Source organism: Vidua macroura, chromosome 1, assembly GCF_024509145.1.
Source record: "Vidua macroura isolate BioBank_ID:100142 chromosome 1, ASM2450914v1, whole genome shotgun sequence".
Taxonomy (NCBI): domain Eukaryota; kingdom Metazoa; phylum Chordata; class Aves; order Passeriformes; family Viduidae; genus Vidua; species Vidua macroura.
The window spans coordinates 41,840,226-41,853,107 of NC_071571.1; the positions used below are offsets into that span (position 1 = coordinate 41,840,226).

Genomic DNA, 12,882 nt, shown 5'->3' on the forward strand with positions numbered 1-12,882 from the left:
AACCACCAAGTAGGCGAAGAACCAGGCATGAACTCTGCAGTCCCGAGGGGAATGCAAGAGCTGCTTTCCTGCAGTTACACAGAATCAGTTAGGTTGGAAAAGACTTCTGAGATCTTCGAGTCCAACCTATGACCGAACACCACCCGGCCACTAGACCATGGCACTGAGAGCCATGTCCAGTCTTCCCTTAAACACCTCCAGGGACGGTGACTCCACCACCTCCTTAGACACATTCCAGTGTCTAATCACCCTTTCTGTCAAGAAACTCCTCCTATTGTCCAACCTAAACGTCCCCTGGCACAGCTTAAGACTATGTCCTACGATAGCAACTCTCGATGTACACATACATTTACACATCTGTTTTTCTTCCAAGGGTAGTTGGTGTCAAAATGCACCTGATACAGGGACATGGAATCTCGGAGCAAAAATGTCTATTGCTGCCAGTGCGCGAGAACGAAGGGAGATTAACTGTTAGGGACTGGCGTTATTTGCATGCAATCTATTGCATTTCCAGCCAGAAAAGATTAAAAAGAGAACTGTCAAGGTTTGGGAACTATGTGTAGTTCAGTGAAGCTTTAAATCAAGTTAACATTCTCACAGTCCTTGGGGAATTTTCATAATTTCCGTAACGTGCAGTGTGTTTTTCACTTCCCAACAGAAGCCAATCAGTTACATAAGCAAATTGGCTGGACAACTATGTAAATGAAAAAAAAATTAATTGGTTCAACAGAAAAGCATGCTGTTTGTTTCACCTGGAATTTATTTTAACTTGATGAGGAATAAAATAAATTGGGAGAGGTCATCAGCAAGTGCCAGTGCCAGGTATCAGCTCCACCTGCTTAGGGTACACATTTTCAAACAGAGCACCCCCATCTTGCCCCAGCTCAGGAATTAATTCCTGCTTTTTATCTAAGTCTCAACATTTATTGTGCTCATGGGAGTACTACTGTGGCTTCACGATATTCCCTATCCGCACCCAGAACACATCCCACTAGCTCAGCAAGAGCTGCACAGATTTCTAAATGGAAAGCTTGTTCTATACCAGATAAAATTATCATCTGAAAAAGTTTGTATTTTTATGTCTTGAGCCCTAACAGAGAATTTTAAACATTCTTGCTTCTTAATTCTAAGTTGCTACAAGTGGCAATTGGAACTGTTTTCTCCTTACTCTTTTTTTTTTTTTTTTTCTGTTTTGGTCCTTGGTCTGTGGAAGGTCAAAAAATAGCATCCGTTTCTCCAATCCTATCACATGCAATGGTCCAGAACTCTGAGACAATCATGTCAGTATCATTCTGATACTACACATCATTCTAGTAAATAAAAAAAAGTTATGCAGCAATGTAGACTCAAAAACATAAAGCTGGATTTGCAAAAAAACCCTTCTCCAATAAAACCACAAAGATGCAAGATGCATCTGGAGAATGTGAAAGGACAAAAAATGTGAATAATTGCTTTTACTGTGGCTAAAGTTTACTAAGCTGAGGAGTATGACACTGAGACTTTAGTAATTAAACTTCTCCTACTACAGCAGAGGTATTTAATTTTATTATTTCTCCTCAAGTGAAACTCTTACTAACATCCATGTGAATTCTTCAGTGAACTGAGCACAGCCTGTAACCCTGGCTGTAGCCTCTACTTCCAGTTAAAGCTGGAAGCTGGCCATCTCCACAGCTGCTGGGAGTTTCAGCCCAATTTATTCATGAGCATTTGCTACATTTTGTGCTCTGGTGTGATGAAGAACTGCATAGTCTGACTGATTTCACACTTTCTTAACCTCCTCATGCGGTGTATCATTCTCCAGGCTCTTGTAGTGGTTACAAGATATTAAACTCTCTACTTCTACTTTGCTGCTTGCCTATCTTGCTGCATATCTAAGAGGGTTCATTACAGGAATCTGAATATAATTAAATAATTTAATGACAATACAGACTCAGATATTTTGAATGCTTTATAGAAATACTAAAAAACATTTATTAACAACTTAACAACTCCTCCAAAATGCTCCCCTTCCTCCCCCATTGCTCTTTATAAAACACCATAAAACTATCAAGGTCCTACTTCCAGCTTCTCACCTCTGTCCCACTTTTTGAAACTCTCAAAATTATCAATATTTTGAAATAAAATTGTGGTAAGTCTTCCAAACCACATTATTATGCTTTAGTTACAAGAAACTAAACCTTCAGCTGTGAGCAATGTGTAGGCTCTCAGTTCTGTGAAGAAAGGTATCCTAAATCAGGCATGTCTCAAGTGATTTTGAACTTATTTTATTCTCAGTGCTTTTTATTGGGCTTTTGGAGCAAAGCAATTAAGATCTAAGGTGCAAATAGTTGGGACAATGACCTCACAAGTTACTGTGAGGCAGACAAAAGGAAATAGGTATTACTTCTACAGACTATGAATGAATGTGGAAAATGTCTCACTCAAGAACAGTAGATGCACTCAACCAGTGCACTTACCTACACTTTTATCTATGCTTATACTACACTTATATGATTATCTGCTGGGAGAAACAAGCCAAGTGCTAATTCTTTGTAAGAATGGAGAATGTAGGTTCTGAGGCTGCAGCTTCCTCATTATCTGGTGATGCCATTGTGAACATCTATATAAGTCAGTGTGATAGGGAAAAAATTGCTCTTTCTGTGCTACTATCTGCATTATCATCAATACAGTATTTAAAACCACAACTTGAGTTTGAAACCTTGCTGTAAATCAGTAAGGCACACTCCGAACACAGTGGAAACTATTTAGTAACTACTGGAACAGCCAGACCTTCTCAGCCCATTTCATATTCTCCTGAAGCCATTTTAGAGCAGATGAATGCTCCAGGCTATAAACTTCTTCCATATTAACATTCATTGTCAAACGCTTAAGGAAAAACTTTGGATCAGATAAATGAGCCGCCTGGATCAGCCTCTCCACTGCCTCGTGATAGGCACTGTTATTCTGACCTGTATCTTCAGATCTGTAAGGGAATTTTAACAAATATAAAATTAGGTACCATACAGGCCTATGCGTCACTTGTCTAACACTTTATACTTGCAGGAAAATTACAAAAACATTAAAATAAGGCCTTGTATTTTTCACTGATAAACATTATGCTAATTTCTAGATGGATTATATTATTTTTCTGAAGAATTAAAAAGTTACAGAAAGTGTATTTTTAACATCTTTAATGGTAATGAAAAGTAGTAAGCTTTAATACCAGTGCAAAGTAGCTCTGCAATATTCACAGCACATTTAATTAAAAAATGTCTCTGGGCTGGAAGATTCAGTAAAGGAATGCAAACCATTTAATGAACTGGATATAGCAAGAATTCATGTACATGCTTGAATCCATAAGGTTTACTCAGTTTTGGCATGCAATTACTTTTGGAACAAGGCTGTGCCTAAGTGACACACCTACATTTTTTTGCAAGAGCAGAACTTACTACTTAAGAAAACAAACAGGTATACAGTAGCATACACATGGGAACAAGAGATAAAAAAACTTCTCACTTATTCAAGGAACAAAAGGAAGAGATGTATTCTTTGGGAAGGATAAGGAAAATAAGATCTATTACTTACATGATCACATGAATAAATACAATCAAAAAGGTACATATCTTACAACAAACCTTTTCAGTATTATTTGAAGAGTCTGACTAGTAGTCCTTGAACTTTGAATATCACTGGCATTTGAAACAAGAAATACTTCAATGGCCAACAGCATCTCAACTTCAGACAGGTAAAAGGGAATCTTCAGGAGTTTGTGATATAAATTTCCCTGCAGCTCTGGGTAGCAACCCAGTGATAAAGCATCTGAGAGTAAATGCAGAAAATGAGGAATTAGGATTACCAAAGATAGATCTATCTTCTTCTGTGTGACTAAATGTGGAAAAACACCAACCCCAAAGCCTTAATGGATTTTATTATTTCACCTATGAAATGGCCTGATTGGAGAACACAGCACACAGCATTTGCATGTAATATTCACAGTTGTAAAATATTGGATTTTTTTTTTCAATGAGTTTTACCAGCTATGATTAAAAAGCTCTGTCAGAAGTCTGGGGACAGCAAATTTGTGATAACACAAGTACAACTTAGGCAGGTCAGACAGAAGCTGTTCATCATGGTCAAAGTGAGAGAACATTTGAACAGCATCTCCTGCTTTGTTCCCTTCTCTTCTGTCAAGTGATCCCAGCAACGCAACATATACAGCATTTCAGGAAAAAAAAAAAAAAAAGAGATGAGGAAAAACACTAATTCCAATGTTGACAAAACAAAGTATCCATCCCAGAAAGGATGGTCTCTTAAAGCAGTCTGCTAACCTCAATGATTCAAAGATAGAATCAAACAGTAAATAATGTGACCACATGGAGAGACCCTATGCAGAGTGGTGCACCCAGTATTATCTTAGCTCAGAAATGGGGAGTTGAAAACCATTACAGACTATTAGCTTTTAGCTGAAATGAATTTTCTTATAGTTAGGATAAAATAATGAGCCAGACTTCTCAAATCTTAAATATTAATAATTTTACCACCACAGAGATGCTGGTACACTTCTAGAGAGAAGTATCAGGAAATCTAATTTGCCCAGATGAAAATGCGAAGATGCACTTTTCAACCATTTCAGAGCTCACATACTTGAAATTCTGAAATTGAATGTAAAAAATTAATTTTATCACAATTATATTTATTTCTTGCCAGATAGTATGCACTGATTCTTATTTTCAACTCACCATTTCCTAATAAGTATTTTTGGTTACAAGTAAATTCCTGAGAGTGACACAGAAAGTACTGTTTTTTTTTTTTTAACTCCTACTGAAATGTTGTGAGCACATTATCTAAAGAATGTAAGGAGAGGATATTGTTTAAGAAACAACTTACTTTTGTAATAGGTCCTAGCTTTGGACCATAAAGAACTTCTTCCCAAAGCTGTGATTAATCCTCTAAGTAAAACAAAATCAATAGCAATTTTTTTGGAAAGCATGAAGTCTACTGCAGAAGATGAGACCCCAAGGTTCTTGTTCTCAAAACAGGCATTTATCAGCTTGTTAAAAAGGCAGCTGTATTGAGAAGCATCTATAATATCTGAAATGAAATTGAAAATATTAACTACTGAATTAATCAAAATGCAAATCTAGTTGAAGAATCATTTCTCAATCAGAACTCTTGCTCCTATCAGCAAGATGGAACAACGTTGGGATAACATGAATGCTTTGTTCATCAAAAGTCTTTTCATACAGTACTTCATTGACATTGTGAAGGACAAGTGTTAAGGTTCAAGTAACAATTTGCTGCCAAAACCAATAGAATCACATAAAAATACATTCATGTGCCCAAGCCTATAAACATAATCTTCATCTGATCTCTCAAATTTAAGATTTCCATCAATAAAAATCCCCTTGGTTTTCTGCTTCTATTCTTACTCTGAACTGTCACCTTTTTGGCAGGACTGAGCAGCCTTGCTGTATTTACCTCATAACTCGAAGAACTACATCCTTTCAGTATTTTCTAAAGTAGATGGTCTCCCAACCAATCTCTCCTAACATACCTGAAAGTGGCAGCAGACTGAGACCTACACACAGGAATCAACTGAAGTTTCCTTAGGGGAGCCTAAGTAACTACATATCTCATTATGAAGTATTCATCCAAAATTTGTCAGATAAATTGAGCCTTAAAGAGTACTCGGTTCTTAACACGGTTTTTAAGAGATGCTTAGGTTAGCTAGCTCAGTTAAAGAAAATATCCCCAACTCATTCACCTGAAATTAAGGTAAAATAAAATTAAAATATTCCTATTTTATCTCACTGTATAGACTGTATAGATCTTTAAAAATTTAATGGGTCTTTCCTGTTGCCCTGTGTAGTAACTGAGCAAAAGAGGACAAGGTGTGTGTGTACATCCAAGTGTGTGTGCAAAAGTTCAGCAAGAGCTGCAGAGCACAACACATATTTAACTGACACTATGCTCTCTGGAAAACAGAAACAGGCTTATATAAAACCATCTTACTTCTTCAACAAATTTTAGCTAGAAAACACTACAAGAACAGCACAGAACCATCTGTTATATTTTTAGCTCTTTACATAATATCTTTTTCTTTACTTACCAGAATGTTTCTGCAAACCCGGTAAGTTCTGCAGAACTTCAAATGCCTGCCTGTACAAACTCTTCCTCAAGTATTTGTGCACTATTGCACATAACAGATTATGTCGATTGAGGATGTCCATTTTATCACAGGGCCACAATGGTGCATCAGTGATCCACTCTGACTCTGTGGCAGACAACAGTGCAGAGTTATTTCTAGGAACTGGAACTTGTGGATGTTGAGACTTTGGGCCATTAAGAATGTACTGTAAACTGTGCCATGACACAAACTTCAGAAATGCACAGAAAGTGCAGCTCAACTTATTAATAATTTGTTCCTCATGACCAATAGTCCTTAGGCTGATTCTTTAAACGTTTATATTGTAAATCACCCCTTTTGTGAAATATCACTGCAGTAAAATGGATTGTCAGTGGCATATATAGATATGTATGTATCTATGTATAGCTGTAAAACTGAACAGCAAATTTACATCCTCAATATCACTTTACAGCATACATTCTATTCTTTTTACTTCTGAATTTCTTCTCTTTTCAGCAGATCAGAGTTCCAAAAAGCCATATGTAATAATTACAGAAATACAGTACTGTTCTAAAGCAATTATATTAAATGAGGATACTGTGAGGTGCAAAGCAACATTGCATCGATCCAAGCCAGAAATTTGACACTGAATGTCCCCTGGTTCAAAGGAAAACTACACTCCTAGCATGGGATAGCATCGTTTTCCAAGCTGCACTCCTCCCTCATTATGGCAGATTTTTAGATAAAATGGTGTTGGTAGTAGAATACTGTGAAAACATCTGAAAAAATTAGTTGTAATATTTCTTATACATAAAAAGAAGAATACTAGCCAGTAAGATAATCACCTTTCCTTTGTTGCCTCAGTATTACTGACTGTATTTAGGAGCACAGACCAGCTTGTAACTTTTATCTGAAATCTGTCATAGAAATGAACTGTTCAAATTTAATTCAAAATTTAGACAGGCTTACCTCTCAATACCTTTGTTGCTCCATCCAAATTTCCAGAATAAAGAAAGATTTCTGCGGCTTTATTAACAATCTGACATCTGGATGCTGATCTCCCTGCACCTACAAGTCCTTTCAAGAGTGTAAAACGTATCTGTAGCTCATGCAGTTTATCCAAAACCTTCCTTCCCTGGTGTAAAAGGGAGAGGCAAAGAAGGAAGGTCAGAGAAAACAATGGTATCAGCAAACACAGAGTATATTTTACATAAAATAGAACAGATTTGATTTGGTGACACAGATTTATAAGTATTGATGCAGTTTTCTGTTCCAAGCTGAGTCGGAGTGAAATACAGTAAAATTTCAAATGAAGAGTTTAGGGTTTTTTTACTATGTAGACAAAAAAACTCTACCAACCTATTGTTGAAGAGTTCACAACACACTATTACCCGTAACATTATTTCTACTATGTAATGTTCAATACAGTATTTTTAATATACTTTGTAATTAATTTGTATGTGCTTACTTTGGTTTAACATTTATTTGTATTTCATTCAGTACTACACAATCTACAAATTCTAAAAACTCATACAGAGAATTTTCATTTTGCAGCAGACACATAATTGTTAAACTGAAATAATTATTCCAGTGTAAGTCAAAGAAAACACTGATGATTGTAAGCAGCAGGACAATAAACTGGAAGAAGTTGTGCCTATCTGGCCAACATTGTAACAACCAATAACTTTATCATTGGATTCTAGATTGATATTTAGACCGGTTTTCTACAGAAACTTCATCTTAACAACTTTGTGGCTGTTTGTTGCTTTTTTTTTTTTTTTTTTGAAGTACATCTGTTTTATGAACTTTCCTTACCTCTTATAAAGAAAATTCTCTTCAGGACCAAGCAGCATACATATTTTACCCCCAAGAGCCACCAAAGCTCTGCAATAAAGGGGTTTGATGTTCTTAAAGGAAAAATGATATGAAAAGCACATTTAGAGTTTCAGGCAGTCCAACATATTCATAAAACAGCACAGGGCAGGTCCTAAAGCCAAAATTAATTTGGGCAGAGCAGGAAGAGCAAATTCATTACTACCTTACTTTCTGGACTACCTTTGGGCAAAAAAGACATGGACCAAGCAGATACTAGCATATCACCCCAGGATTAGGGATTTATCTGATATTTAGATATATAATGGAGTGAAACAGGTAGAGAGAGGTAAGAATTCTGCTTCCTGAAGCAGACATAAATTTGGGATCTGCCAGTTCTGATAAAAATCATTCAGAGAAGAGCCTCATTCCCACTCTAATATGGTTTTCTACAAAGCTCTTTGAGGATCTTGATCAGTAATCTCTTGAGAAGTAGGTTTGATACCTAACACAACACTCTCAAAGAAATAAAGACCTTTTGCTCTAGACATGAAAGAAATAATAGTATTGTAAGAAGCATCTACTTTTAGTAACTCGTGTTGTACAAGGATAACACTACATGTGCTTTTCACAACTTGCACCTCTGAAATTAGGACATGAGGATGAATCTCCTTGAAATATCAGGGGTTGTGCAATCCAAGATAAGGCTCTCCCTTAAGATGGATTGGAAAACAGCTAAAATGTCTGAAGGCACACAAACATTATACCAAGAAGAAGAAGACAGCCAAAACCCAAGCCAAACTAAACTCTTCAGTGGGCATGTGAGCACTACCACTCCTCAATGCCAAGAATTCAGATTCTCTCTTCTGTGGTGAGGAGTTTCTTAACTGTTCTAACTGCTAGGTTTTGTGGAACAAAAATGCCTAGAGTTCTAGTGCAGTATTACTCAAGTGCTAATGCAAAGACACTCTCTCCTTCCCTTTACTCTTAAACAGTACCACGCCGTGCTGCAGCTTGAAAGGGACCTGCTGAAGACCATTCAACTCATGAAGCCAATGCTGCAGAATTAACGGTTCATCGGAACAGGTATCTTATCTCTAGACTAAGCACTTCTACCAAGTATCTCCTGTGACTTGGCTTGACCCTGGAAACAGACTGAGCAGTGTACAGGTTTTTACATAACAGAATTCCTGAAGGTCATCCCCTAGAGACAATCGTACAAAAGACAATTTAATTCCTCAATGAGAACCAGAAATGGTTCCCTGAGGGTAATTCACAAAGAAAAGCCAACCCAAAACTTCAAGAGACAAAAGGGGATGAGAGCATTTGCTTCTGTTCATAAAAGTGCATGCTAGAAATCACCTTGTAGGGGATGAGGAACATCATAATTATTAGCTGAAAGGATCAGGCTCAAGTTCAGAATGGGATCACTGACCAAAACACAATCTAAAATCACTGGGGAGGTTTATATTACTTCTTATGCTATCACTTTTCATGTTGCTTTCTATAAGAGATCGAGTTTAGTATGCACTGGTTCCTTCCAGGAAGAAAAAGACAAATTTAATATTGAAACGAATCTTGCTGCAGTGAAATTATGACCAATACTGCCTGAGGCCTAAGGAATGCAAAACACCCAGTCAAAAGTCTAGTCTCTTAGCCCTGGCTCTGTGTAATATTTGACAGCAAAGATATGACTGTAAAGGTATTTCTTTGTGATGTCTGAGTTTTGCAAGAATCATGGAACTTAGAAATTTAGATTCAGTGGAAGAAAAGCACTTCAGCAGTTCTGGGGAACAGGCAGTTCACCAAATGCAGATGTGCCATACTGCTTTTCTGTCTTCCTGGCCTTATCCATTCTATTTGAGGTCAGATGCAGAAGCACCAGTGCAGGAAATTGCCCAAACTTCCCTAAATATCGGTTGGGAGGTCTCAGAATGCAACATGATTGCCAGGCGGAAGAAAGTGATGTTTCTGGGAAATAATCCCATCAGCACTTCACCCCAGAATCTCAGGAAGACCTGTCTCTTAGTTCAGATTCAACCTCAACTCAGAAAAATCACAAAATGAACATGAGCAATCAATTTCTAGGTTGTAAGACCAAGTTATGATAGCCTCCACAGAAGACTACTGCTCAGAAAGGCACAGTAAAATGCTTTGATCCAGCTGGACAGTTGGGAAATACTAAGATGGCAGGAAGGCAGGTGGCACACCCAGACATTCCACTAGAGAAACTAGAGTTTAATATCCAGAAGAGAAATTACTAATTCATTTTCTCTTTTTCTTCCAGTCAGGTTCCTGTAGCACTGCATACCTTTATCCACTGCAGTACTTTGTGATACGAATACATTACGCTTATCCCAGTCCTTCCAATGAAAAGTCTGTCTGCTTTATTATGCTGTGAATTTTTCATTACTGGAAAGAAAAAGAATAAGGCTTATTTATTTATTTAACATGCAAATGCAGTTTTAAAGAAATTACACATTTCAAAAACACAGTAATTGTGAAAATACTAAAGACATTCTCTGAAATATTTGCCATTGAAAGTAGCAACTTCCTAAGTCTTAACATCAGAAGTAGGGTAAATAACTATAGTTTATTCAGACAAATTTTCATAGTAGTCTAAGTCATCCATAAAATGCTTGGACATGTAATGGCATAATTTTGTAACATCATTATTTCTAAAGTAAGCTTTACGTTTTCTGGCACCACAAAGAAATTCTGGTAATTGCAGAACTGAGTAATTACAACCTCTTTGGAAGCACTGTTAGAATTTTTGAGCAGTGGTCTCAAAGTAGGGTGTGAGTACAACAATCCGTTCAGCAGTGGGAAGGAAATATTTTTTTGACTATTGGAAAATAAAAATAAGTAAAATACTTTAAAATACAGCATTTGTTTAATATTTATCTCGTATTTGTAATTCCTGTTTTTGTGTATGGTTTATAGAGAATTTAATATGTTGGTGTAGTAGTACATGTATGTATTATTAATATAAATAAATTATGGGTCACTGCTCAAAATTTTTTTACTGATGGAGGTGCCTATCAGTTGGGAGACCACTGCTCTAGGAAAGACAGACTAAGTTGCAAGCTCCAACAGAATCTTCACCCTGTGTCACAAATGGAAGCTTTTTTATGATATGAAAGTCTGTGGTCAGAAAGGATATGTCACATATCTGGAATAAATATTCATTATGTTTTAGTAGATAATACAGGTTGAAAAATATCTAAGTAATCCTTTGCAAAATGATTTAATATTCCACTGACACTTCACCAAGTCTTAGTAATCTGAAAACTCATTAGGAAGAATGATACAGATATGCAAATGAAGTGGCATAGGGAAAAAAGAGGCAAGAAAACCTGCCAGAACTATTAAAACATTGGGTTCTTGAGCACCCAGCCCTTGCAGGAACCATTGATTCTTTGGGGAATAAAATAATTCTAAAAATCAAACTTACCAAAAAAAAAAGTACAAATTATATACCTGATGTAACCTCTTCAATGTGTTATTAAAATATACAAGTATATATATACTTACAGCATTAAGCTTATTTATGCTATTAACATAATGTAACATTTTCATGTGACACTTTACATGAAAATACTTAAATATATTTGTCGTTGTCCTGAGCACAGGCCATTTTTATTGAAATATCATGAATTCTGGGTTCTCTTTTTATTTCACAAAACTTTACTGTTCCTCCTTCAGAATCTTCCTTAAGTGTAAGCATTTTATTTCTAAAATAAAGCAACTGGAAAATTGCTTGTACTGAACATTACAGCTGACTGTATTTACACCTCAAAAGATTCAGAATATTGTAACATAAAATTAACTAATAATCAAAAAAACGATATTAATTTATTTTTTATCTCTTTTAAAACATCTACAAAAAGCACTTCTTGCATCTTAATTTTACCTGTATCAGCAAAATCACAAAAAGGGACTCCTGGCCTGTTTGTCTCAGAATCTTTGGTTAGAATTTCAGCAATAGATAAAAACAATTTCTGAAGATCCTCAAAATGTTCACATCCAGTTCTTGCATTAAGATACAAAACTCCCAGCTTGGTCCAATCCCTTTTTTCCTTGCAATGCTGTAAAGGAGGCAAAGGATAAATATAAGCAAAGCTGCTTCCAGAAAACCAAACAGAAAATAGAGTGAAATTTGAGATATGTACCTGGGATAGACTTAAAGGTGAAAAAAATGCAGATTAAATGCTACTGCCAAGAACCTTCATGTTCATATGGCAGCTACATGTTGCCAAACTTGCATGGACTGCTAATTACTTCTATCCCTCAAGAAATGAAATTCCTTTTTTCATGTCATGACCCCAATTGAGAAAGCTCATACCTTATTCATCCTATTTAGGAACTGGCATTAATTCAGTATTTTTCCCATGATGCACACTGAATTTATGGTTATTTTCTATATGAATTAGTCATTTGCTTGCCAGATCACTTGATGACTTTGGTGTTAAAGGAGCAAAAAAATCAGTACTGTTTTTTCCCTTTATATATTCCTATCTCTGGATCTACACAGGATGTGTGATAATATACAAACTATATTATAATTGTGCATAATGAGTAATCTGACCTTGAATATGAAAGACACAAGTGTCCAAATAAAAAATGTTTTACAATATTTTCTTATTCTTTAAAATACTGCTCAATGTTGTTAATTGCTTTTACAATTGTGTGTTTTTATACCAGATATGAATTCTATCTGCTAAATAATGTATTAAATACATTTTTGGTGAGGAATGATGTATCACTATCAGTTAAAAGCACAACAAATGTAAAGTAGAGGAAATAATTGGTTAAAGTTACAAAATCTTTGAATTTGATGCAAAATGAAGATATAAAACTACAAGTGTGTCAATCAAAATATTGACATTACAGAAAGGCCAAAGACAGTTTTCTCCTGCATGTCAAGCCTTCCCAAACATGGCTTTGCATAAGCTCACTATACT

The 12,882-nt window shown here is 36.0% G+C and overlaps 1 protein-coding gene across 1 annotated transcript in view; it reads right to left on the minus strand.

Annotated features, from left to right (window-relative positions):
- Positions 1-1,212: 1,212 nt before the first annotated feature.
- Positions 1,213-12,882, minus strand: part of TOPAZ1 (testis and ovary specific TOPAZ 1) — a 38,334-nt gene continuing 26,664 nt past the window's right edge. Inside the window, exons 14-20 of the mRNA XM_053980352.1 lie at positions 11,832-12,006; positions 10,230-10,330; positions 7,076-7,241; positions 6,089-6,253; positions 4,867-5,070; positions 3,615-3,798; positions 1,213-2,962 (exon numbers count right to left, since the gene is read on the minus strand). Coding sequence (XP_053836327.1) covers positions 2,752-2,962; positions 3,615-3,798; positions 4,867-5,070; positions 6,089-6,253; positions 7,076-7,241; positions 10,230-10,330; positions 11,832-12,006 — 1,206 coding nt within the window. The 3' untranslated portion in view covers positions 1,213-2,751. The remainder of the gene's footprint in view (positions 2,963-3,614; positions 3,799-4,866; positions 5,071-6,088; positions 6,254-7,075; positions 7,242-10,229; positions 10,331-11,831; positions 12,007-12,882) is intronic.